Here is a 27,493-nt window from a genome sequence, read left to right as displayed (position 1 = left end):
GTTGATTGAAAAAAGAGATTCCAGGGTGGAGTCAGAGGAGGAAAGCAAGCATGAAGGTGAACTATGACCCTGGAGGCTCTTCATCCCTGTGAGACAGGAACTCCCTCTTAGCTCATCATCAAGAGAAGCAGCTTTTTCAAAAATGGCCCTTGACAGCCCGAGGAGCTATAAAAACAGTCTGTGTAGCACCAATGTGCAGAGCAGCTTCAGTCTTTGCAGAACAATTCACAAAACTTTGTGAAACTTGTGTTATTGGGAAGGCAGTTGATGAGAAAAGTGAAACAGTTTGTGTCCTGAGATGGAAGGATCCAAACATAAGTTCAGTGCAGAAGATATAGTATGAAGATGGGAGAGGAGGATAATTTTAGCAGCAGCATTTTTGCAATAGGAGACAAGAACAAGATAGGAAATGGATGTTAAGGGGAAAAAACAGTATGTAGCAGTTTAAGTGAGAATGACCTAGAGGGCATGCTTGAGGAATAAAGAGCAATGGGAATTTTTTGAAAGGAAGATATCGGTCTAAATTCATGCTGGTCATGCCATGCACTTAAGTCAGGTAACATGAGATATCAAAGAGCCTCCTCACCTCTCTGGTCCACAAAGAGAAACAGCCACCTCCCGCAGTGAGTCAGAACCTGGCTGGGCTGAACCACATTCTGGAGGCACCTCTTCCTCTCCGCTCGCTATAGAGGGAGCACTTGGCTACTGGGGTAATGTTCAATCAGCTGATTTTCATTTGTCCTACTCTGACAAGGTTCTTGTGCAGCTGGTAGCTGATAAAGAACCTAGTAGCTCAATAGATGGTTTTCTCAACAACATTTCATGACAAGTTAACAAATAAAATGCAGGACTTACTTATTAGTGGGCAAAATCCATACAGTTTATCAGCATCAAAGTCTGCAGTTGTCGCACACCAGAGCCAGCCATCTGACCTGCCAGCATCTGTGCACTCATTGTACTGTTTGCCTTCATATTTGAAAGGGAATACACATGGCTGTCCATTGGCATTTCCTTGTAATGTAAAGGTATCTAGGGGGAATAAAGGGTTAAGAGGACATATGAAAATAAACATAAAATGATAAAAGGATCTATTTATCAGTATATCTATCTAAATTAAGAGGTCACACCATCTTTTTTAATTAATTTTTATCATTTTTTCCCCCTTGTGTAGCTAGAGATTTAAAATAAAATGTTGTTTTAGTAAAATCTGAGCTTTAAATACTCTGTTTAGGGTTTGATATATACACCTTGCAGGAAAGTCAAATTCTGTGATGATAAGTTGCTGATAAGTTGTGGTTCCTGTAGACAGAAAAACCACAAGTAGATCTCAGACAATGAGTTCACTGCATTGTTGTATTCTCTATGGCTCAATAGGGTTTTTTTATCACTCCATCTTTTCATTAATTGTTTAAAGAAAAAGGATAGCTGACCAGCGAGAATACAGATCAAGTTGTCATGAGTATATTTACATAGTAAAAATTTTAGGTTTCAATTGCACGTTTCTGCACTTGGAGAGGTCTTGCAGATTCACCCTCAACTCCAATTCTTTAAGGTTAACAATGCTTCATCTTTTTAAACTATCACAGTATTATGGGAGCATTCTTTTATCCTGAAATTTCTGATATGCACACTCAGTATCACATTCATGCAAACACATTCATCCACCCAGTTCTACATGCATTACTGCTTTACCGGTTCTCTCTACAGCTATACCCAATGAGTGATATACACTTCAGACTAGAACTATTCTTCTAATTTGGTCAGACTGGAGGGGAGGAGCCAGTTCTTCCTTCTCATACCTCATGTCTTGGAGCAGAAGGAGAGACTTGCACAGCTATCATGAAAACACGACTCTCAAACCCTTTGACTGATCACTGCACCATGGGTGTGACAGGGAGGGTAAATGGAAAGAGTTCCATGCTTCCTCATCTCCCATCGCCCTCCCATACTGTGCCATCTGATTTAATATTTCCACAGAAAGAAATTCCAGTTTAAAGATCCTGCTCTTATTACCTCAATTTTCCCCCAACATCCCTACATCTCCCCTCTTTTATTCTGTGAATCAAGAACTGCCAGGATAATACCCAAAATACTCTTTAGATCATGTATCAAATCTGATAACAAATACAAAATAATCAGTCTATGCATTAAAACTGTAAAGCTGCCCAAGGAAAAGCGTTTCCATATCTAGTTTAACACAAAACCAACAGGAAACTTACTTACCCAGTGACTGTAAGGAACCATGCACGAGGGAAAGAAAAACTAGGAACCTGGAGAAACTCATTGCAAATGTAACTTGCTTTTCATTCCTCTACCAAAAGTTGGGCTATAAGATTGACAGTGTATAAAATCCTTCTGAATGAGGATAGTAACAGGTCCTTCTCTGTGTCAAAGCGTTGATGGATGAAGCTCTGTACTCTGAATAAGGAAATACCCTGTCACATGGTATTTTGAAGTAACTAGAGTGCACGTTGCACACACTGCTCTCTTCGGAGAGCGAGTCGCTTCCAAAACTGAAGTCTCCATCCTTGTAACTAGAAGTGGTGACATTTGTCTTTTTCTGGGACTTTGCTAGTATTATACACAGGTCAGTTGTTGGGGTGCTACACAGGACAGACCTCTAAAAAAGCAACTTGAGAATTGGTGACAAAAAACCTGCAGTGAAATATCATTGATTAAAAACTCGGTCTCTGCTTTAATCCTTACATCTCACAAAGAAAGGGAGACAAAACCCCAGTGGTTCAGTACATCGTTATAATGTCACAGCTCTACATATCTAGAAGAAAGAGCGAATTTTACAGCATCTGAAGTAATTGGAGCATTATGAATTGTTGCTCACTTTGACGGCCAAAATTGCTTTTTTTTCTGCATGGTTACACTGCTTGCTTTGATCACAGTTTGAGGCTGGGCTGTTTATAACTACTTGTCAAAGATCTGAAAGAAGTGAAGATGTTCAATGCTATGGGCTAGTGGTGAGCTTCCCTGTAACAGGAGGGAAAATTTTGCCTGGAATACTTTTGTCAAGTAAAAGGATGTGTTCATCTATCTGAGAAATTCCTAATGAGGGTGCTCCAGGACAAAGCCAAACGTAAGCTAAATTGGAAAAGCTCTTTTTAATCTGTGAGCAAAGTGCTCATCTGAAGACTTATATTGGCATGGCAATTCTTGTACAACTACGCTGCAAAGCTGTGCTGGCAAATATTCACATGCAGACAAGTCCTACTGTTCCTTCTGTTTATTTACATCAGTGAAATTAGAAGAAGTTGTGATAATGAAATTGAAAAAAATGAGAAGTTAAATAGTCAGTAGTGAGATATATATAGAAGCTGAACAGATGTCATATGAGGAGCAACTACCTTTGGTTTTATTTATAAGGTGTTAGGGGAAACTATTGCAAGAACTGGCTAAACTTGTTGACTGTTAGAAAGTACTAAGAGAAAAAAAAATTTTCAGAAAAAAATGTCTGGATTTCAGTAAGAGTAGGAATTGAATAAATTGTTTAATAGTAACTATTCTATTTGCAGGTGACATTCAGGGAGAGCTTAGTGTGAGCAAGGCTTGCAAGAAGAGCCAAAAGTCGTAAAGCTGAGTGGTGCCACAGACAACAGTGGGGTGGGAGAGAAATAGAAGCTGGATTTACTGAATGAAACCATATTTCTGATACATCTGAAATCACAAAATAAAATGGCTCCGACAGCGAGGATCCCAAAAGAAAATACCTGGAGGACACAATTCCTCCCTAGTTCCCTCCTCTGCCTCATGAAGTGCCAGCCGCACTCTGGTCCAAACTGGGCTTTAGTCCTCCTCTTGTGTAAATGGATGTTTGTGAGGATTCAGCTCTCCAGGGCTGCAGAGTGATGCGGGGAGATGAGTGCAGACACTGGGATAAGCTAAAAGAAGAATTGAGCGCTTCAGAGCTGCTCCTTTCATGTGACCAACCAGCTTGATGCTGGTTACAAACTTTTTGGGGTCAGTGTCTTGCGTGCTGCATTTCACTTGTGCAATAATCTGTTCTCACCAGTGTGCTAAATTCTTGATTGTATTTATGCCAAGAAAACAGGACTCTAGTGCCTAGAAAAGAACCTTCTTTATATTATTATTTCTTTTAGCTTTCCAGCTTGCTCAGTAGACCCTGTGCAGCCTGGGAAAGGCAGGTTGGTTGCTGGGGCTATCATCTGCTAAGCACTCTTCCCCATAAAGTATTTAGTGTCTAAATTATATTTGCAGCTCACCTAAATGCAATTTTTTACTGATTTCCCCTGTTTTCCTAACATCTTAAACTTAGCCTTCTTGCAGATTCCTAGTACAGTATCATCTGCTACAGTCCTTAGTTTTCAGTTCCTTTTTCTCACATTTAAAAATGGCAAGTTGGTGCTTATTCAAGCTGAATTCAAAGTGGTGGGGAGAGAAACCCTCCTTGTTATTGACAAAAGAGTTATTGTGCAGACAGGAGCACCTCTCTTCTCCTTTCTCTCACTTGATTCACAGGGAAGGCTGAAGCTGGATATTATACTAATAAAAAGTTTATTTATTTCAAAACATTAACAAAAGAAGGAAGAATGCAAGGGTAAGAGTATTTTAATTCATGTTAGTGAACATACTACAGTTAACAATCATCAGATTGAAAAAAGACCAAAACCTACATCTGAGCTTAATATCCTTTGCTGGTATGAACTGTATTTTCCATAGCAGAAAATGAAAATGGCAAGGTTTGCTATCCCAAAGTTATCTGAGATAAGTATATGAAGCACCATTTTATAAATAAGTGTAATAGGATACAGCTATAAGGAACAATAAAAGTGCTGGTCTGATGGAGTGAAGTTCGTGGAACAAAAAAAGTTCAAGATTGCAACGGAGTTGGGCAGATTTTATTTTTTGAGTGCCTTGCAGTGTCCACAAAGTCATGGGAATACAGTTCTAAATTGTAACCACACTTTATTGAACATTCATTCTCACTCATTGACTTTTATAGTTCTTTTTCAGTACATTTATTTGTTCTTGACAAGTTATTTACACTAGTGTTTTTGCTAAGGCACTTGAGATCATCTTGACTGTTACAAAACTATAACATCAATCCGTAATTCCGATTTTGTAAAATATGCATGATACAAAAGAGTCTGCTAGTGCGAAAAGAGATTTAATTTAAGATTACAGATATCCTCACTGGAGACTTTTAACAGATACATCCTTTAATTTCAGCAAGTAACTTGCTCCTCTGAATTGGTACGTGCCACAGGACCCCTTCTCACCAATTATTCAGTCACCAACACATCATTTTAGAAGTGTTTCATTGCCAGAATCTGTTGATAGTTGGTTTTGTCTTTTTCTCTTGTAGAAATAGACTGACATGCCAGCTCCAAGAAGAGTGAGAATAGCCAAGAAAATGAGTGGCCAAACAGAGACATGAATAGGTGGGTGAGTCTCTTCATTCTTTTCGTTGCCTGAAATGAATGTATGTAACTGTGAGAAACCTTAGTAATTTTTTATTCCACATACAACATGAAAAACATGGAGGAGATGTCCTCTCCTGCCTGAACTTGGAGTCTGTTCAGTGTAAATCTGAGCCCTGAATTGTTGCTGATCAGTAGCCAGGTCTCTGCTGCTAAAACTGAGATGTTTTTAGTGGATCTGGATTACAGTGATATACAATGCATGCAGTGGATGCTTGTAAGAATTTAATGAAAATGCACGCTTCAGATATGGGTATGGGATGATAATTATTTGGAAATTAGTTTTACAATATCTTTATGTTACATTATTTACAATAATACCTATGGAAGAAATTTTCATATACATCCACATAGGTTTTAACAGCCTAGTTAAAGCTCTCTGTGTATATTCTCAAAGTTAGTCACGAGTTGGGACACTGCTGAGCTTGTCAGCTCAGGGTTAGCCCGGCAGCAGTCCAGTCGACCAAGAACCTGTGAGTGCTTGTGTGCACGTAAAAAGCACGGTGGGATTACCCCAGGTGATTTATAACCTTGCATCCCAGTAACCGTCACCAGGACTTGTTCTCTAAAAGGGGGTGATTTGGGAAAACTCATTTTAAGTTCTTCTTGTGTTTAGATCTTTGTTAATTTTCTTATGAAAGCTCTTACCTTTTTGCTGTAGAGGACTCCCACTTGGCTCAACTTCAATGAATATGAGAGAGAAATAACATGACATTTCATTAGAATTCACAAATTTGACTGTTTTGCTAAAATTATACAGGAACAAAAACCCCTGAAGTATTACCATTGCATTAATAACATGTATGTCTGTTATAAAAGGCAACATAAGTGAAGCAAAAAATACATTACTAAGGTTTTACCTTCCTACTTAACATTACCAAACTATAATATTCATTCATTTAAAACTTTATATTGTTTTTATATCTACCAACATTCAAATACTGACTCTTCTATGTTCACTCAAAAATACCTTTTCACATTTTTCCTGAAATATTAATTTTAATTTACTAAGAACATAATGTACAACTCTGGAGATTAATTTCATATAGCATATTTTAGGAAGCTCTGCATGTCCAGCAGGATTCTGCTGTTACAATTAGGTTTAAGATTCTTAAATGTCTTCCCTAGAAAACGCCCTCTGAATCAAGGCTGTAATCTTCCCATTTACCTATGATAAGAAAGAGACAGAGAAAAAGAAAAGACCTTTATAAAATCTTTTCTTGTTGAAGAGGTGCAAAAAATGTTTGACACTCAGAAAAGAAGAAAAATTAACCATACTGGATTGGATCCTTATAAAGTAAGAAAAACTATTCTGAAACAAGATCCCCTAAATTACCAAGAAAATATTTCTCCTCTTGGCTCTTTTACATTACACCTTGAAAACACACTTGCTACTCAGAGAAGATATAATGGCAAAATGTAAAATTAAATGAACGCAGAGCAGAATGTAAAATGAATAGGTACAAAGCAACGGTATCCCTTACTAAGGCAGGAAATAGTTACATAAGAGAGCATCTTATGATTCAATGGATGGATTTTAGTGCTTCCTTATTATTTTAGTACTATATGGGATGGAATATAATTTGGATGGTCTTAATAAATCTTTAATGGGGATTAACTGATTTACTGCCATGGGTATGTGCTGATCCAAGCATGGAAATTAACAGTGTATGGAGATGACTGTTTCTTGGTTACATTTCAGTTTGTTTTTTTTTTTAATTAAAGACTACATTTGCAAAATAATTAAAAGCTAACCCCAAATTTTCAATTAGTTTTCTGAGAACTACTGTGTCTTGCAATGCCTTTAGTATTGAAATCACATCCTTTCAACTTTTCACCTGAACAAAGGAATCCTAAAAATTGTTTGACACAGGAGATGAGGTTTTTCAGCATAGGACAGAGATGTTCCCCATGATTTACTGGGGACAATGCACAATGCAAAAGCTCGAAAATTGAACCTGATCTTACAGCTACTAGAAAAGAAAGTACAAAGTTTTAAAGATGGCAACCTACCATTTTTTAGGTAAGATGATTGATTGTAACACCTAACTTAAGAGAATGAAATGGTAGTGCTTTCTTTCAGACAATTATATCTTTTGTATCTTCACTTGGGAGTACTACATGTGGTTTTTTACCTCTGAAACATTAGTCTGGCATATACAGTATTGCACGAAATTTTCCAGAAATGCTGATAACTTGAAGTTTTCATTTAATAGGGAAGTATTCCTTATATTATTACTGCAACGCAAACAGCTGGCCTTGTAGTATCCCTGAGGCATTGCTGACTTAAAGATCGTTGAATCAGGCCCAATATGAAGCCAGTTTTTGACACTGGGCAGTAATATAGTTTTTTGAGTATAACAAGCTTGAAGGGGAAGCTTGATTATTCACATTAATTCCTCCCTTCAAAGGTATAATAACTGTTATAATACTTAGTTCCTCGGAAAGCCGTAAGTTTGCACAAGTGTTTGACAGATGCCATACCAATGCCTGTGTTAGGTATTGAAAAGTTTTCTGAAAGTCTCGTTCTCAACCTAGGGTGCATACAGTTCGTTACCATATTCCCATGTGAATGCAGACGGTGATGCAAAGAGCTCACAGTCTGCAAAAACAGGCAACTACAAATGTTTAAAAAAGTGGGATATGCCAAACGAAACTGTCAGAAATTAGTTCCAGACATGTGGTGGAGGGCTGTAAAAGTTACTAGTAAACAGATCTGCTTTGTCACTGAGGTCTTAGTCACTAAGGACTTACCTTTGGGTTTTTTGCATATAAATCCTTTTTCAGAGGAGCAATCAATATTGTCCCAATAACCGGATGGTGCAGTCATTTCGACACAGTGATGCTCCACATTGGACTCTTTCTCCTCCCAGTTGACAAAGTCCAGTGCAGCATTATCTAGCCACAACCACTGGCCTGAAGAGCAACATACAGAGTGAAAAAAAAATTAAAATGTATCTCATGGATATTTTAACTCGTTAGCTCAGCAAATGACTTCCAAAATGTAATAGTAACCCATTTTTCAGCAGAAGACCATGTAATTTTTTGTAAAAATGCAGTTGTCCTAAATTTTCTCATATTAGCAAAGCATTTTTCAATTAATTATTGAAAGCAAAACATTACCATCCACATTTTGGTAAAGTCCTATCCAGAAGCCTCCTACTTTATTCCCAAGTGGTTGTATCATATGGATCAGAAAGTCAGATTCATCCATGTTTTCTACCGAAACCAAGGTAGCACCTGAAAGGCATTAGCAAGAAAATAACCGTAACCTATGGGAGCAAGTACTGGAATGACTCACTCTTTCAAGTCTGTACAGACAATAACTTTTGAAAGTATTATGCACACTACTCTGCTGGCTTCCCCATTGCTTCTTGCAGGGGAACAGAGCCCTGGAGGTGCTTAGTGGCTGTGGCCCCCCACCACTGTCCCTAGGATGGCACCCCAGGAGCTGATGGGGAGCTCTGTCCCTGGGGAGGCTGCAGCCCCTGGGAGGACAGAAGGCTGCACAAAGTCACGTCTGTCAGTTTATTTTCATTGTGCCAGATTTAGAATAGCTTGGTACGGAAATAAAGTATTTCTAATGATTTTTTTTTTAATCAATGTTTTTACATTTTTATGTGTGTTTTGTATAAACTTTCATACAAATCTTGTCAGTTGATAATGAAGGCTCTCACCTAACCGAGCACACTCGAGGGAGGCCAGTGCCCAGCTTGTCCCAGCTGATGCTTCGAGGTAGTAGCAGTGGCCGCGGTAAGGGATCCAAGCTCGGAGTTCGGCTGCTTCGGGGCAATCTCCAGGCAGCTGAGCAGGGTCAGTAGGAGCTATAGCTAAAGAAGCCATATGGTATGAGATTGCTATTGCATTATGAGTAACCTATGAGGTAGGATATGTGTGTAAATAGCGTGGGATTTCTCTCACCTGGCTTTAAGTATCTGGACCTCTACTCCTGACCATTCCTACAAGCCCCCAGCTCAGACAACAGGGAGAGCCAGGCAGTCAAGAGTGTGAAACACCTTATTTCTCCAATCACATTTCTTAGGACAAGGAAACAAATCATATCCTGCAGCATCTAACTAATTGCCTTGGCAGTACTGTGAGGAAAGCAAACCCTGATGAATGATATAGATCTCGAATTTGCATTCTCACTACACAGAAAGCTGTTGTAGGCTAATGAATCACTGATACCACAGTCCCATATTGTATGGCTGTTCTGTCTCTGTATGTTGTCACTTTATACGAAGGAGCCATCAGTGGAGCATGCTTCTGCCAAATTAGTCTCTGTTTCTGATCATGTGTGCAACTCCAATTCACTTCTATGGGTCTGCAGTTCTTGCACTGCATATGCAGACCAAACGTACGGCTGGAAGGTTTAACTCGGAAGCCACCTTCAAGTGGCAAAATCGATCTTGAATCTCACATCAGGAGCAGACTATATTATGTAGCCTTAAAACCTCAAGGAGGGAAAACAACACTGTTCTACAAAATCTACAAGCAAACATACCTCTGCATACCTGTACAAAGAGTTAAAGTATCATTCAAATTCCCAGGGCTCTTACACCTACATCAGAACTCCTTTAGCTCTAGCAAGAGTGAATGGGAATGAAACTCTTGCTTGTACTTTGGCTCAGTGACACCTGTGTGTGAATTTATCCAGTTGCTGCAGTCCACACAGTCAGTGCACATTCCCAGCGCTTGCTTATGTTACACACAATCTCAAGTGTGAGTTATGCTCACGTCTCAGAAAGAGCAGAATACCTTGAAGACAGAGCTTCATCTTATGTAAACAGTTATGACTACCATGAAAGCAGTGCAGCCATATCTGTTTGCACAACAGGTTTTCACGTGCCTGAATTCATATATTACCCAATAGCAAACCTCCAGATTCTGCAAGGAGGCAGATGGTATCCTGAAGCATAGTCCTCTGAGAATTTTAGCCAAAGCCAGAGCAAAATCTCTAGCATTAGGCAGAATAATGGAATTAGGAATGTGTCTTTAACATTATTACATTCATTTGCTTACCATCTGATGTCTTACAAACTGAAAAGTAGCTTTCATTGCAGGATGCAGTTTTCCAAGTACCATCAAGATCTAGGTAGACACAAGCATTTTTCTCCTTTGGTTCCCCTGCTGCCCATTTCGTGTATCTGGTTTTCCAGTTATCGGTCCATTTGTAATAGCTGCCAGTCTGAAAACAAAGAAGTTCTGGTAACACGGCAAGAAACTCAGATGAGTCCATCTTAGGTCATTTAGTAAATCCCATATCAAGAGAAGTAATTACAGAAAACTTGTCCCCTCTGCTCTGCTTTATTTAAATTAAAAGTGGGAGCTATATGGTAAGTAAAGATTACTTGACATTAAACAGTCAAAATAACCTTAAAATATCTTTCTAATACTCATAATAACTTTTATTAATATAATAATAGCTAGAAGTAGCCCTCTATATAGCACGGAGTTAGACTTTCAGAATGGCTAGTGGTCGCTTCACAATAGCTGCACATCCTGGCTTGTGACTCAGTCTGCACCTTTATTTCTTTTACTGTTTCTCCAGCTTTCTGCTTTCATCTCTTGCTTCCTGCTTAACTTTCTCTGTGATTCTTCACTCCATTTGGTGCATGAAAGTCTTTGAGTAACTCTAACAGGACCACTAGAAATTTGTGCATATACACAGTAAAGGCATTTAGAGTACAATTTTTTCAGCACTGCTATAAATTGGGCATCCAGCAGGTCTATAAAGAGGAGAAGAGCTCAGCAAGCACCCGCACCTCCTATCTGTCCAGCACTTACCATATTGCTGTTAAGACCAATCCATACGGGTTTTCCATATTTCAATATCTGGATCCACAGGAATGAGTGGACGTAGGCATCTGAAATGCTGGCAAGTTCTGCAGATTTGTCTTGACAATTTTTTCTGGCCTCTTCCCATTGCATTTCAGTTGAGATGACTGAATAGCTACTGTCACCATAACGGGCAAAGCCAGAGGATGGATTTGTTTTTGGTACTTCAGACTGCGTGGTAACTATGGAAGAAAAACTGAATGCATGAATTTACAACATACCACTCATCTCTAACATGGAAGCTATAAAAAAATAGGTCAAAAGGTCCAGTATTAAAAATCTTTATTTAAGCTCATGAACAATTTGTTAGTGAAAAACCACCAAAATCCAAAACAAAACAAAAAAGCTCAAAACAAACTTGTTGTAAAACATGAACCAAATTTGTTAATGTAAAAAGTAGAGTGAAATCCTGGATGCCCTGAAGTAGAGAGTATACTTGCTAGAGTCCTGACTAGTGCAGACTAAGACTCATAAATTGGGTATTTGAGTTCCTGTGCTTTAAGATATTTTGACTAAACCTGGATATCTGAGTATACACCTATTTCAGATCACTGGTGGAGATGACTTAGGGCTAGACATTTAAGGCATTTAGTCTTGTACCCTGTTGTCACAACCTGGGACTTTGATACTTAATGTCAATTGATCACCACTTGCTGTGGACTCAAAGTCGTTAGCCTGTCTGTAAGTGCTACCTGAACGTAGCCTGCATATTCGAGTCAGGCAGTGTGTATTTCCACCCTTGAGAATGTAAATGCATTCAGAAAAGCTGTAACTGGGATTAACCAAACTAAAAATGCCTCCCTAAAACTATATGTTTTCTGTGCAGGGAGAGGGAGTTTTTTCAAACAAGTTAGCTCTGCTGAGAGTGAACAGGCTGCAGGAGCTGATTGAAGTGGGGGGGAACAGTTTTTACTAATGCTGTAATAAAGGTGAGGCAAAACTCTTTTGTTATCTGTGCTTTGCATTCTCCATTCCTGTTATATGGCTGGGCAGAAGGGATTTGCATAATTACAGTTCTACAGCAGGCAAGTCAACATTCGTTACTCATTTTGGTGAAAAAAAAAAAGAAGAAAAAAAAATCAATATTCTTCTACAATAAAGACACAGCCAAGAGGCTGTACATTTTAATAGACATCATATGGCATTCAGTAGAAACATTAAGAGAGGATTAAATGCTCTGCTCAGAGACAGCCAGGAGTATGGGGAGATCACCGCAAGAGCATGGTTTTACACTGCACTTAAAGAGGATGCTTAAAAGCCTCATATTTCACTGAGAAGAAATCCATTTCCGCTTATTATTCTCTAGTATTACTGATGATTTAGGTACAAAACCACAATTAAGATAGCGATTCCTCTCCAGCAATTTCTGTGGAACAAATTGTACTTTAGAACAGTACAGCCTTAAGGCTGGTGGAGCTCTGGAAGCCTGAAAGACTCAGAATGAGACTCAAAGCTGAAAGAAATCACATAGGGTTATATATCCAGCTTACTTAACTGAGATACTTTTTCTATTTAGGACACTGGGTTAAACAGAACTCACGTGAATTCATCTGGCATATATAGCCTCTCTCGTTTTCACAGCTATCATCTCTCCATTTCCCATCTGACTTCATGATGAAGACACAATCTGTCTGAAGGAGAGGGGAAGATACACAGCCATTACAAAAGGCAATCAGGAGGTGGTGAGCTGAAGCTCCTATACTCCTAGTGCAAGCCTGCTGGCAGAGAAAAGAGGAGAGAAGAGGACAGGAGCTCATTGAGCACCTGTGTAATTAGTTCAAGCCTCCTAGGTTTCTGTCAAACAGCTTGACCTGGTATTTATTAGTGACCCCTTAAATTTGAACCAGGCTTTGACTGGTACCAGTCAAGGTCTGAAAGAAAGGTCTATAAAAAATAATCTTACCAGTTTTATTAAGAATCCTTTAATGGCTACAGAAATGAATATGGTACCTATATATGTCTTCTCAGTTCTGATTTACAGTTATGTAGAACTGCTTCAAAACATTTCCATCAATGAGAAAAACAATATAAGAGCTATTACTAAAAGCACTAGTCTGGATTTATCTTAACTGAATCAGACTATCTTGCAGAAAGCAAGTACTCTTTACCAGTGTTTGTAGTCATTATCAAGTTATCACTATATATCTGATGTCTTTAGTAACAACCAAATTTTCCCTTTACTTCCTTATGTTTAACTGCTTCAAGATTTCCTTCATGGCTCCCCTGATTTCAAGACTGGCCATGACCATCTTTCAGCATTTCATCCGAGTTTCTCTCTTGTGCTGATTTAAACAAGTTTTAGTCATAAGCAAGTTGACTGATGGTAGATGTTAAAAATCTCTGGTGACTAGCTGCCTATCATTTCCCCAGAAACTACGTGTTTACCTCCTTTGGAAAAGAGACTGAATTTCAGCGGAGAAATAACCTTTTTATTGAAGATATCTTTTTGTACCATCAGAAACTAGTAAAGCACATTAGCCAGGAATGGGACATATACATAGACAAATTAATGGTGCACCAACAACCTTAATTTTGGTTTATCATAATTTTTCTGTGTTTGGTGTTGCAATTTTAATGTTGTGGTAATGCAGTTTGTGGGGGAATGGATGTAATATATGCCTCTCCAGGCTTGTTTTAGAGAACAATTTTTGCAATAGGTCAGATGGAAAGCACAAGGTCACTTTTCTTCAGAACCTCTGCCAAACATTTTTGGTGTATTTGGAATCATTATCAGGTGATTTGCTAAGCCCCATTCTGCTTACAAAAGGACTTGTTTCAGCATCTTGTTATTGCTGCCGTAACTTCCCTTTTAGGAAAAATCATCTCGCTGCCTAAGATATACAGGTTACTTAAATTTCCTGTACCTCCACAGTGATGTCTGTCAACCTTTCAAAGTCATAATAGTCAAAGTAGCTTTGTTTCTGTTCCGGTGCACCATTAACCCAGTTGGTGTAGGATACGGTGCTTCCATCTGTCCAAAGAAAAGTGGACTCTTCATTGATATCATTCATCCCAATCCAAACATTAGTCGTGGCATCCTTTAAATGATAGAAGAGGAAAGCTGGAGGAAAGCAAAGATTTCTCATTAAGGAAAGCTCACCATGACTTACCTGAAACAGGAAAAATGTGCAAAAGCCCAGAACGGGAACTGTATTAAAAGGATAACATTTCCCACTCCGGAGCCCATCTGCCTTTAACTAAATGTTTAGATAAGCATCTGTAGGAACAGAGGTTACACAAGCATTAAGGTTGAAAAAATAGCCAAAAAGAAAGCTCTGGAGCAAATTAGAAAACATCCCCGTCCCCACTGTGTATGCACACATAGTGTTCCAGCAAATCATATTGCCAGTGAGAGAGACAGAAAATACAGATGTCTGTCAGTTTGAGGGATCTGTGCAACCACACTCAAAACAGACTGGAAGTTTCATGAGAAGTGAGCAACTGAAATAACTAGAAATACACACATTATTTCTTACATGCAATAATTCAGCTATTGTTTCACACTTTGGAGTTAAAACAAAGCATAAACTGACCTGGTTAATAAGCAATTTTCAGCAGATAATCCCAGAATCTATCTTGGAGAGCATAGCAGTTTCTTTAGTGAGAGTTTAATATTTTTTTCTTTCAATAGAGCCCATATATGTACCTTGCACTTTTTCATTTGGTATGGTAGCCAGGTTTCCTCCCAAATCAATACAAGCGTCTCGTGCAGCATGCCACATGAGCTTTCGTGTTATATTGGAAGCAAATATTTTGAAACACTGGAAAAAAAAGCAAGGACTTCATTCAAACTAGATGGGAACTGTTGTATGTGACTAACATCAATTAGCTATAGGATGTACATTTCTCCAGAAAAAGAAATCACGGCTAGAATAAGTGACAGAGCTCAAGAGCAGAAAGTATGTATGTCTACCTAGGTAGATGCTTAGCCCCTCTCATTGCACAAGGTGTAATCCAGGAGTCTCGTATCATCTGAACTGATTGTAATGATGTCAATGACATCATCTTTTTTCACATTTTCATCTGCCTGCTTCCTGCAATTACAGAGGGATCATTTAAAACCAAGAAAATGTGGTTTAGGGTGACACACCTGCAGGGAATGATCTCTGCTGTGCCTTGTCCTGCTTCCAATGACTGTGGTTACGACTGCTCATCCTGCCAAAGCGTATGAAATATCCTTTGACACATTGACCTAACATTCTGAGGATGCAATAATAGCACAGTATATATAAAGTAGACAAAACAACCTTTGGCAAATGGAGCTTCAACTCAAATTGGTAACAATTCTTCTGTTACAGCAATGAGGACTTCCAGACCATGTCTGAATGTAAAACTATACGCAAAACAATTGTCATTTGGCATCATCTTTCTGAACTCAAAGCTTTGGGAACCCTGTACAAGCCAAAGGGATTGCCCAAATACATTCTCTCTAAATCATTCCACCTGAAGGGCTTTTTTTTCAAGACTGACCATTACAAATTTCAGTTTCCGATATAAATATGTAAAACAGGAGAGGAGGAGGAGGAGGAGTTTTCTTAAACAGTAACAGTGTATTTTAAGCCTGTGCAAACTATATTCTCTGAAGTTTATTTGGCATACATCTACTTTTACTGTATTTCTCTGCAAAGTTAAATGTCTGTAGTCACCTCCAAAAAAGCCCAGCCACCCAGCCAGCATGTTCTGACCAGATGATTACTCTCCAGATTTATTTTGTAATAATAAAAAACATAAATTTTGCAGTCCTTTTTTTCAGTTCCACTGCTTTACACAATTTACTGAAGATACTTGTTGACATACCTTGTTGTTAAAGAAAAACCAATTTTCTGGACATCCTCCAGGAGGCAATGGAGAAGCAAATGTTGATTTAATAGTACTGTTATGTTTTTCACATACAAATTTATTGGAGGAACCACAGTTTACATCATTCCACAAGCCTAAAAATAATTTGATTGAATAAGCAATTCAAGATGTTATAGTATTTGTAACAATAATTTATCACTTCTTATTTTGAGTTAGAAAGAGGCTAATCTCTACTGTTCAGACTGTAAAAGTGAGTAAAAGAGCCATGCACTATATTTAGGCACTCAACTATTTTTTACAAACAGAAGATGTTTATAGACTTTAGCTGCTCAGCACTGTTAGTTACCGGGCTACCATCTAGCAATTGAAAAAAGAATAAAGGACTGGGAAGAAAGGGCCAGTGACTCAGAAGAAATGCTCCGGTCATCAATTAACTTCATTCTACTTTCTCCGCCCTCCCCACCCCTATCCATCAAAGAGTCTGAGTAGGAGAATTACAGGAGAAAGAGGATGAGAAAAAGAATTAACTTTTTTTTTTTTAGCAGAACACAATGATGTTCTCTATTTTATATTTCAGGCTGCAGCCTGATGTGAAGGCAAAGTAACCATGGCAGCTTTGAATGAGCCAGTTGAAGCTCTAATAGTAGAACAGCTGTAGCCCCTTGTGCTTAATTTAAACTGCTTGACCATTCCGCTCTTCGTCCAGGGCTCTCCACAGTATGGGTACCTGTTTATGATTTATTCAAGCTATGGCATCATCACTTTGCAGGCAGCAGGGAAAATACACCAGCAAGCAAATTTGAAAAGAAAATGGATCAGAAATGGATGAGATAGGAAATACTAGGTCAATCTAAGGGCACAATATAGTTTTCAAACATACGTTATGAAATATGTGCCATCTCCTGGGGCCCAACATCTCAAGTTAATATAATGTTATCTAGGGATGTGGTTTGCAGATTAAAATACCTCATTTCAGTTGTCAAGATATACACTAGGTTTCTAAGCCATAACAGTCAATAGAGAGCTAGGGCAGGATTCGTTTGTCTAAACAGAGATGTTTAGTGACGTTTGAGAGGCTATGCAAGGTACCTGCAGAGAGCTGACAGATGTGGCACTGTTTCTGTGGGAAACTTACAGTCAGGTGGGCTAACTGTAGGACATTGCAGGTGGCTACAGTCACCTACATGTAGGCAACTGAATACTGCACTAGAGTAAACTGAATTGCTCTTCAGGCAGTATTGGCTGTGCAGGTGAGATCTCCATTTGGCCATAATGAGACTTCAGAGGTCTAGTTTACATTAGCTGCATTTTGTTGTCAACTCAAGCTTAATGCTTCCCTTACGGTTCAATTAAGTTGTCCACATGTAAACTTCTAGCATCATCTGAGACAAGCTCAGGAATGCTGAGCCATCTGTGGAGAGCTGGTAGATATGGCAGGGACTGTTGGGATAGCTGCCCCTTTCTGGATCAATAACTAAAGAAGGAGGGATGCATCTCAATCAGACCAGATGCCTATGTTTAGAAAAGTGAATCTTGTTCTTGGTGTCTTCATATAAAGGCAGAATTTCAGGTGGGATTGCTGAGTGAATTCTTTATAAAATATAAATTGAGAGATTGATTTCTTTATACATATATTACTGAATACCCATTAACCTCAGCTAAGTTACAGAAATACAACCAAGAGGAAAAATTAGGTCTAGGATTTGCAAGATATTTACATTTAAGAGTACTCATAAGCATGTAAGACATTCTTAGGTGATTAGATGTATTTGTCTCTCTCCTCTCCTCGTTGGCTTCTACCTTCAATCCCTCTATTTCCTGTAGCTGCCATAAACGTTTTCTTAAGTTCATGGGAGTGAAGACAGATCCCACCCAACCTTTTACTTAGAGAAGTAGTGAAAAGCCCTGTAAAAAGGTGCAATATCAATCTTATAAATCCAGACAGAGACATCTGCATTAAATTATACATGGTACTGAAATCTCCCCATTCTAAGGACATAGACTCTTCCATGACTGGTGGTTACACCAGTTACTGCATCTTGTTGGCTTGTCACTGGAAAGGAATTGCAGAATACAGCCATAAAAGATTGTGTGACAGCTGACAGCAGAAGTTGGACAGTATCAGTTATAATCCAAGCAGAGACAAGTAAAATCTAATAGTTTAGCCTTGTTACTTACCTTGCTCTGACCACATTATCACACAATTTTCCTCATTATTTGCAAAGTTGGGTTCATTAGGAGCCCAGGCCACATAGGTCACTGGAGTCCCATCTATCCAGCTTAAAGAAAAGATATACAAATAGTTATTAATTAAAACATTTCAATTCTGAGATGAGAATCCTGATTATCATCTCTCAATTAAGTAGGTCCATGAGCATTAATGGGAACTGGCTAAAATTGGAAGGACTGTTACAGAGTTTCTTCTCCTTACCTGATTATTCTAATTTGAAGAAATTTGTGTAAAATATTACTGGTTGCAAAATACAAAAAGAAAACTCCAAGCATATTTTCCATTTACAGACAGGAGTGATCAAACATCATTTAATAACAAACTATTTTCAGTCAGCCATAACATGTAATACAGAGAAGAATATTAAAAGTTTTATTTAACATATTTCATTGTATCACCTAGTTAATATTATGCTTCTTGGTCTGAGCATTCCTGATATTTTCATAGATGCAAACAAGGACAAAAATACTTTTCTGTGGATTTTACCCTGAAGAGAAATATCTCCATAGGTTATTTCTATTAAGTCTTGTGTCTGGAAACTAATGGACATTCTGTCAGCTTTAAAACCACCCTTTCTGAAGTATCAAAACTGACATTTTTTCTTTATGCCTACATGCTTTTTACTTTAATATATTGCTGCTGAAGGAACAAGAGGCTGGCACTGCATTTTAATCAATATTGCAGAATTTAGGTCGCTCAGCCTGAAGTGGGAAACAACTTCAGCTCCCTCATCTATCTCTTGCTGCTGATACACTTGATCTAAATAAAGGAGATGCTCACTGGACCCAAGCAATGCCTTATCTCCCTAATTTGTGTCCTAAATCAGGAGGTCAGAATTATGCACTGACTCAGTCACTACCAACTTGTCTCTCCCCACTCCTCTTCTGCCCTTTCCAAGGTTAGTGATTTACAGTCGTTCAACAGTGGCATTAAAATAGAAAGGTTAAATTCAAATCTCCTTTAAATGTATTTCAGGTCAAGATTAGAAGCATGGTCTTTCTCCTCCCAGATATGTCCTAACTAGCAGATGCAAAGGCAGGCAGTGTCTGTATCATGCTCTTCAGTATCTTTTACTTTAGTTTTGAGTTTATTTGTGTGCTGGTCTTTTTGCAATACTTGTGAATTTCTCTGTAATGTAAACTTCTGCTGACTTTTCTCCTGGAACGGGAGTTTGCAGAAGCTACCTTAAAAATCTCTATCAGAAAAAGCTTTTGTACTCATTGTCTACATCTTCCTAATTCTGGAGGACCTCTCTGAAGCTATGATATATAGATAAAAAGCATAAGAAAGCTAGGCTCTATGGTATGGAGCATATTTTAAGTGTGTGTGTGTGTGTGTTTATAGGTATAAAATCCAACATAGTAAAGTATCACTCCAAATCTTTGAAAGAAACTTGAGAAAGTGTATATGGAGAGTACAGCTGCCAAGCCTTTCTTTGGGTAACTGTTTACTCAAGAAAAAATGTTCTTTTCCTGTTTCTTTTTGGGGAAAACTATTGGACTTTAGAGTATTCTAAGACTATTCCATTCTGCGTTGTACTCCTTATGCGGAACTGCCTTCAGTCCTTGAAAAGAGCACATTTAGTACCTTCAGCTACATAAAATACTGTGTTTGTTTCTACGTTTAAGAGCTGCAGTCATCATCTTAACTTACCTAAACTTTTTATCAAGACTCACTTTTAGGCCAATGAAGTACCCTCTTGGCCGACTCCAGGATTCCTCCTAAAACAGAAAGATACTATTTTAATTAAAAAAAATCTTTGAAGTAAAACAAGCAGAAATGGATGTGCCATTGATTAGGTTCACAGAGCAGTCACTGAAGTCAACAGCAGTAAAACACATGCTTACATTTAAGCACAGCGATGTGTTTACACACTCAGGCACAGAAGCCAGGTTTTTATCTGGCGCGTCAGAGCTGAGTCCTGCAGCGCTGAGGGCCCTTAGGATGGGGTAGGAGAGAAGCAGATCTTGAGTCAGAAACTGGTACACGTCTTTCATTCTCCCTCCAGGACTGCAGCATTGTCTAATGCCCTTCTCAAGTCTCCCTCTCACACCAGCTACTTCCCCCAGCACAGCTGGCACCCTCCCTGCATCGCTTTTCCCCACCAGCTTGCCTTACCACCTCAGCACAGCTGGCACAGAGCAGGAGAGACAAAACCCTATGGGACCTAAGGGGGCGTTTAGAGGAAATTTCATAGGTCTCAGCTCAGGCAGATTTTGTTAGTGAAATGCTGATGGCTTTACTTCTGAGGCAATTCAAGTTTTGCAAGCAGATTGTCAAAAGCGTTTCTACTTTAGGCTGTCTGCTTATAATGATTCTTACATTTTGTTTTAGCGCTCTCTGTAGGAACCTTCTCTCACTATTACTATTAACAACAGCCAGGTCTGCAGAATTCATTCTGCAGAACTCTTGGGCTTTTTCCATGGAGACATATTCTTTGCTGATGTAGTATAGCTTATCTTCATATATGACCCATCCATCCGCAGTGGTTTTATATGCTGGAAGATAAATAAGGTAGCTTTAAATTCTGTATCTGCAGAACACATAAGCTCATTTTAGAATAATGATTTTGATAAAAAATAATGAACAAGATGAATAAATGTATGCAAAAACCTACCATATGTGTCAGTTGGTTCAGATTTTAATGGCACTCCTGCAAAACAAGAGAATAGAAGGCATGACGCATCTCTGCAGCGTGTTTTATCATGTAGCTTGTGACTGCAAGGAGCAGAGTGAGGAACAGGGCAGGATTCTACACTCCTTTGCCATTGACTAGAAAGCAGGCTTAACCACACATTTCAGCTACACGTTGTGCAATATGCATGGTGATCTACTTATAATTTTGTATCATAAGCTGTGCTTCACGTCAGCAAAGTCATAGCTTTGGATGGATCACATTCCTGCGCAGAGCAATGTAAGGGAAAATTGCTATTCCAGTCTGTAAGTCATGGTAGATTTATCTGAAACACTTTAAACTTTGGTTTTACAGCCCCTTTATTGATTCATCAGTAAACATTCCATAATCCTCCAGAGGGGTCTTCTTAACAAGGGGAAGAAAATTTCCACTAGATTTACTTTAGCTCTCTCAAAAAATTCTCTCAGTCCCAAATATTCATAGGCAAAAGGAAATATGACTACATATACTGACTGTGAGTTATTTCTGGTTCTGATTGATAGAAAAAGAAATGCCACTGCTTTGAACCATTGCTTTTCCAAAAGCAGTTGAATCCTTAATAATGTTAAAGGAGAACTTGGAGCACCACTAAATCTTTGGTATACAAACATATTGTATTTGGTTTTCAGCTTTACCTGCGTTAGTGTAAAAACGAGTATTGTAAGGAATTCACAACTCCTTACTTCCTACATTACAAAAATACAAGCAAGAACTTCTTAATATTCAAAAAGTCTGCAACCTATAAAACCCTCACAAACACATGGATTATTTATACACTCTAATTTACATGAAGAAATGAATTTATTTGTTCTCATCATCTATCATTGAAAAATCCTGGCCGATGTTATGTGACACAATGCTCTTGACCTCCATTTGGAAAAAGTAGTTCTTAAAAATTTTGTGTCTTTCTCCAGCAACTTATATTAGAAAGCAACTACTTACAAAGTTATTTAAGCTTCTTGCTGAAAGAGAAGAATAAACCTACCTTTTTTAATTTGACAAACCCAGTCAAGCTGTACTTCACAGACCGAAAGAAACCATCGTTTAGAATGAGTCCCACCATTGAGTACGCCACAGAACTTGCGTCCTCCTGAATTTCTTGGACTATCATCCCAGTTTGTATACCTAACCTACAGAAGAAATCATCTTTGTTACTCTTTTCATCTGTTTCAGTAGTTGTACTCTCCATTGGCCAACAGAAACTGGTTTTGTCTCAAAGATTCTGGCTCTCACTAAAGAGAGGTGCAAACATAGGGAAAGCAACAGGTATAAGAATTTTTACAGTGGGGCAATGATATCAGTGATCAGGAGATCAGGCTCTCTTGCCATGGAGGGCTTTTCCTCTTGTTTGCGCCTCAAGCCCTAGACACAGCCAGAATAGAAACAGGCAAATGGACTGTTTCTAATGAACTTCACCTATCTATGAACTTCACTCCCATTCCACTCATGCTAATCACGTGCAGACAAGGTAGTTTTCACTTCATCAGCTGTGACTTAGTTCAAAATTACATTGTCCAACAGCTGTCTGGTGGCAGTGACCATATCATGCATCAATTCAGCATTCACATCTTCCCTTCCCTGTGGTTAATGAGGATGGGAATGTGGCTTTTGGGAGGGAAGTCAGGTCCTACAAACCTAGTGGAGTTACCTCTGAAGAAACTAACATCCAAATAGGAAGGGAGAACCACTTGATATAACCTACTTGGGATTTTCAAAAAGTTCTTGATAAGATCACTTCCCAAAACTTTTATGGAAACTAATGTGTAACAGGATAAGAGGAAAGGTCCTTGCTTGGCTTAAAAAATAGGGAACAGAGAGCAGGAGGAAAGGGAGGGTAATAAGCAGTGAATCATAGAATCATAGAATCGTTAAGGTTGGAAAAGACCCTTAAGATCATCGAGTCCAACTGTTAACCTAGCACTGCCAAGTCCACCACTAAACCATGTCCCTAAGCACCACATCTACGTGTCTTTTAAATACCTCCAGGGATGGGGACTCAACCTCCTCCCTGGGCAGCCGGTTCCAGAGCCCGACTACCCTTTCGGTGAAGAAGTTTTTCCTAATGTCCAACCTAAACCTCCCCTGGCACAATTTGAGGCCATTTCCTCTCGTCCTATTGCTTGTTACTTGGGAGAAGAGACCAACCCCCCACCTCGCTCCAACCTCCTTTCAGGTAGTTGTAGAGAGCAATAAGGTCTCCCCTCAGCCTCCTCTTCTCCAGACTAAACAACCCCAGCTCCCTCAGCTGCTCCTCGCAAGACTTGTTCTCTAGACCCTTCACCAGCTTCATTGCCCTTCTTTGGACACACTCCAGCACCTCGATGTCCTTCTTGTAGTGAGGGGCCCAAAACTGAACACAGTACTCGAGGTGCGGCCTCACCAGTGCTGAGTACAGGGGCACTATCACCTCCCTGGTTCAGTGGAAGCCTGCAGGAACATTTCACACATCTGTGGATATCTACGTGGACTCAAGAGGTGACTGGATAAATTCATGGAAACAAATAAATTAAGGTTACTGATCTGAGCTCCAGTTCTGAAAGACCCTGAGCCACCACTTACTGGGAGATGCAGGAATATAACGGGAAATATGCTTGCTGTTTGATTAGCCCTTAAAATGTTTCTGGCCGCTGCCAGAGACAGGATACAAGATCTGGTATGATGAATTTTTATGTTCTGATGTTATGTGTTCATATTATATTCTTGGAAAAGAAAATATGTTGGAATGCTGTGCAGAAAGCTACAGATCCTGATGAGATACAGATGATTTCCATGTATTCAAATGTGGTGCCATGATTTTACTCCTGATAATAAAGGTTAATAACCATGTAAATGTTTGCAGGATTAGTGTTTTCTTTGATAAGGATAACAGTAAAAACCCAGAAAGTATGTGTACAAACCCTAAAACACCTTAAGCAAACAGATTTGATGAAAAATTAAAATACTCACTGGAGAGCCATCACTCCAGGCAAATCCTTCATCTGGATTCAAGGAAAATATACCGAGCCAAACTCTTTGAAAGATACAGCGAGAGCCACTAACAGAAATTACAAGGCAGAGCAGTGTGTGAACATCAAGACAAAAAACATCCTGAAACACCTCATTAAACTTTCTAGAACACATTGTAAAGTGCAGTGAGGTTGTAATAATTACCATATTACCTTTGTTGAAGGGCATACAGATGCATAAAGTCTTCATAGAAATATCTAATATTTCTATGGTTCAGTGGCAATGGCTTATTTATCAGACTTATTAGTAGTATTGATCCTGTGTTTCCTCTGTGTTCTGTTTTCTTAGGAAAGGCCTTCACAGATTCAGAAAATTATCTCAGCATTGACTACTTCAAGGTGAGTCAAAAGTAAATATATTGGCCATGTCTTCTACCCTACTGAAAATACCACCCCCCATAACTTCACGTATTTCTAAATTATACCTAGTAATCATGATACTGTTTTGTTTTGTATTTAATTAAGAGCATTCGTAATAGTTCATATGAAACATCTCTTAAATCTGGTAAGATTAACATACAGCAGATACTCACGACATTGCTCTTTTTAGTAACGGTATCTCCTCTTTACTGTTAATGGTGACCAGATCCCCTCCTATTTGTCTACAAAAATCTCGAGCTTCAAGCCATGATTTCTTTTTAATATTTGATCTGTAAAAACACTACGGAGAAATTACTTTAAAACATATTATATATGTTATAATAAAATAAAGGATCATAGTCTTGTTCACCCATAAATGATGTTTCATACAGGCCAAGTAAAAGTCCATAAGAGAAATAGCATTAATTACTCTGTTCATAAAATTTTTCCACTAGAGTTGTCTAGCTAGTTAGCGTAGTTGTGACAAAAAAGGGAAGGAACTTCTAGAAGGGAATACAATTCCCTTTAACTTGTTTTACCTAGAGGAGGGCCCAGGCCACCTTCCAGATGAAGGGAAAGGAGAGTGGTTGTGGTGGAGAGGCAAGGTGGCCTGGGAGGTCTCTGAAAATACAGGCAAAAGAATGACCTCATGGTGGTTTACAACTCTCACTTTACATTTGCAATATGATGTCTAACATTTTGGTAGTTTAACAGAGAATAAGTGCAAGTTTGACCAAAGCTAAAAATGGTGATTTGAGGGTAAATGGGCCCAAGTAAATAGCATTCCAGCAGAGTTTGAAAGAAATGGGGGGGGGGAAGAAAAAAACATAATAAAAAGAAAAGGACTCATTAATTCAATAAAGTGATAAGAAATATTAACACCTCACACTTACTTAGCACATTTCTATTCTGCACGATCCCAAATCAATGTTTGCACGTTACCCTCATTTCTTGTTCAAAGTCCTTTTTTATGCCTGCTCAGGCATAACTGAATGTACTTCAAATATGAGTTATCAGTAGCTTTGCCTCAGAAACTCTCTAATAAATGTCCTTCATAAACACTGGTTTAATTAACCTTTCATGTGACTTCTTATGCTTTATTTTGGGGGGTAATGTGCTTGTCTTAGCAAGATCCAGCCTTAGGCATTGTGCTGCTTGTAGATACATTTCACTGTTTCTCTACTTTGTTCCCTGAACTCTCACACACCTCAGATAAATATGGGATCTTTGCACAACCTAGTGTCCACAACTGATATAAAGAGCCGTGCTAGCAGCCAAGCTTTGCTGCTTCTGCTCTTTAATACAGCATTTTGACATTGTTCTCCGAATAATTTTGCAAATATTAAGTTGTTTCTTGTTTCTTCTTTTTTCTCTTTTCTTTATGTCTTTCTAAGGACTTGATATTTATGTTCCTCTTCTTCCATTTTCTGCTCCAATGAGATGTTTTTTTGGTTTGGTTTTTTTTAATATTCCAATCTCAGATATTGCAAAATGAATGTCACTTCCTTTTTTTTGCTTCCCTCCCCCCCCCCCCCCCCCCAAAAAAAAAAAAAAAAAACAAGCAGTTCAAAGCCTTTCTTCTTCTTTTAACTATTTAGGGACTTACTTTAAAACAGGAACTACTATGGTGGTTTGATACCCAACCTTCAGGGCATGTGGGGACCGGAGCAGTAGTTGGAATCGGTGGAGCTGTTGCACTCTCTGCCCACTGCTTACAGATATATTTTTGCTTTGTCTCACAGTCAAGAACATCCCATAATCCAGCTGCAGTCCCAGTTCTTATGGCTACACATCCTGGATTACTTCCTTTATGAGAAACAAAAAACACGTTGGATACTTTACAGAGTCTAAATTGTTTAATTCTTACTTAAAATCTTTGAGCAGCAGCCATTCACTTCTTGCTATACAATAACACTTGAATAGCAGAGTTATATTTTAGATGTTTTTTACACAGGCAGAGAGTAGTATTTTTTGTTTGAGGAGGTCATGATCTGTTCGGGATCCTGCTTTTTTTTTATTTTGAATGTCCTGCATAATTAGTTCTATGGGTAGACAGTTGGTTGTTTTGGTTTTTTTTTCAGTGAAAACCTGTGTTTTCAAGTGAGGACCTCACTCCTACTTACTTTAAGACTGTTTTATATCAGGTAGCATAACCTTGGTCACTAGTGATTTTCATATAGATGGAAACAAAACCCTCGGTGCATACATAAGGCAAGCATGCAAATCTCGACAGAGACATGATGAAGCTTATCCCATGACATTTGCTGTAATTTTTATATATTCTCTCAAATGGAACCAGAGATGCATACATCACACAAGATGCAGTCGAATACACACAATGGCCTTATGCAATGGCTTATTTGTGTTCTTTCTTCATTTCCTAAGTATTCTTAACATTTTAGTTGCTTTTTGATTCCTGTTGAGCACAGACCTGATGTTTTAATGGAGCTGTCTACCATGGTGCCAAGAATTGATTCCTGAAATGAAATGGTTAGCTCTAAGTCCACCATTTTATGTCAATTCAAGACATATGTTTGTTCCTATGAGCATCACTTTAACTGCATCAAAGTTCACCTGTGGTTTTACTGATCATGCTCAGTCACTTATTCTCCTGATATCATCCCACGTTTTCTCACAGGCACATCTTCACTATCGGAGATAATTTAGTATTAGCAGCAAATCTTGTCACCTCACTATTTCACCTTTTCCAGATTGTCTGTAAATATGTTGAACAGCATGGGCTTTGGCACAGATCACTATAGGACTCTGTTGGTGAACATTCTTCCTTAGTAAAAAATAGCCTCCATAAAAAAAATCCCACCTTCCATTCCCTGCCTTTTGATCGAATTTTTTATTCATGTAAGAGCTTTCCTGTGTCAGGTCAGATTAGCTGAAAGGCTTTTGGTAATTGAGATAGACCACACTAACTAGATTTCCCTTATTCATATGCTTTTGACTCCTGTGAGGAGCTCCAGGAGATCTGTGAGCATGACCTCCCTTTACACAAGCAATTTTACGTATCTATCCCACTATATCTTCTTTATTCTATTCTTTATTACAGATTCAGCTAATTTACCAGTGACTCAGTATTTCCCCACATCTCTGTGGAACCATTTTAAATGTTGGCACCAAATTT

General features: G+C 38.6%; 1 protein-coding gene across 1 annotated transcript in view; it reads right to left on the bottom strand.

Moving 5' to 3' along the window:
• LOC309598757 (lymphocyte antigen 75-like) overlaps positions 1 to 27,493 on the bottom strand; it is a gene marked incomplete at its 3' end in the record, with an annotated part of 72,105 nt that overhangs the window by 32,220 nt on the left and 12,392 nt on the right. The window contains exons 12-32 of the mRNA XM_082329632.1: positions 25,964 to 26,163; positions 24,531 to 24,658; positions 23,939 to 24,026; positions 21,978 to 22,122; positions 20,936 to 20,971; positions 20,641 to 20,816; positions 19,972 to 20,039; positions 18,267 to 18,367; positions 16,086 to 16,222; positions 14,935 to 15,049; positions 14,153 to 14,349; positions 12,829 to 12,919; positions 11,238 to 11,470; positions 10,473 to 10,638; positions 9,128 to 9,280; positions 8,574 to 8,690; positions 8,205 to 8,366; positions 6,099 to 6,131; positions 5,284 to 5,441; positions 2,224 to 2,311; positions 856 to 1,029 (exon numbers count right to left, since the gene is read on the bottom strand). Of these exons, the coding sequence (XP_082185758.1) occupies positions 856 to 1,029; positions 2,224 to 2,311; positions 5,284 to 5,441; positions 6,099 to 6,131; positions 8,205 to 8,366; positions 8,574 to 8,690; positions 9,128 to 9,280; positions 10,473 to 10,638; positions 11,238 to 11,470; positions 12,829 to 12,919; positions 14,153 to 14,349; positions 14,935 to 15,049; positions 16,086 to 16,222; positions 18,267 to 18,367; positions 19,972 to 20,039; positions 20,641 to 20,816; positions 20,936 to 20,971; positions 21,978 to 22,122; positions 23,939 to 24,026; positions 24,531 to 24,658; positions 25,964 to 26,163 (2,766 nt within the window). The remainder of the gene's footprint in view (positions 1 to 855; positions 1,030 to 2,223; positions 2,312 to 5,283; positions 5,442 to 6,098; positions 6,132 to 8,204; positions 8,367 to 8,573; positions 8,691 to 9,127; positions 9,281 to 10,472; positions 10,639 to 11,237; positions 11,471 to 12,828; positions 12,920 to 14,152; positions 14,350 to 14,934; positions 15,050 to 16,085; positions 16,223 to 18,266; positions 18,368 to 19,971; positions 20,040 to 20,640; positions 20,817 to 20,935; positions 20,972 to 21,977; positions 22,123 to 23,938; positions 24,027 to 24,530; positions 24,659 to 25,963; positions 26,164 to 27,493) is intronic.

Source organism: Platalea leucorodia, assembly GCF_965183815.1.
Source record: "Platalea leucorodia genome assembly, chromosome: 1".
In the NCBI taxonomy this organism is placed as follows: domain Eukaryota; kingdom Metazoa; phylum Chordata; class Aves; order Pelecaniformes; family Threskiornithidae; genus Platalea; species Platalea leucorodia.
Note: the sequence above shows the minus strand (reverse complement) of the source record. Positions and strands in the feature narration are given on the sequence as shown.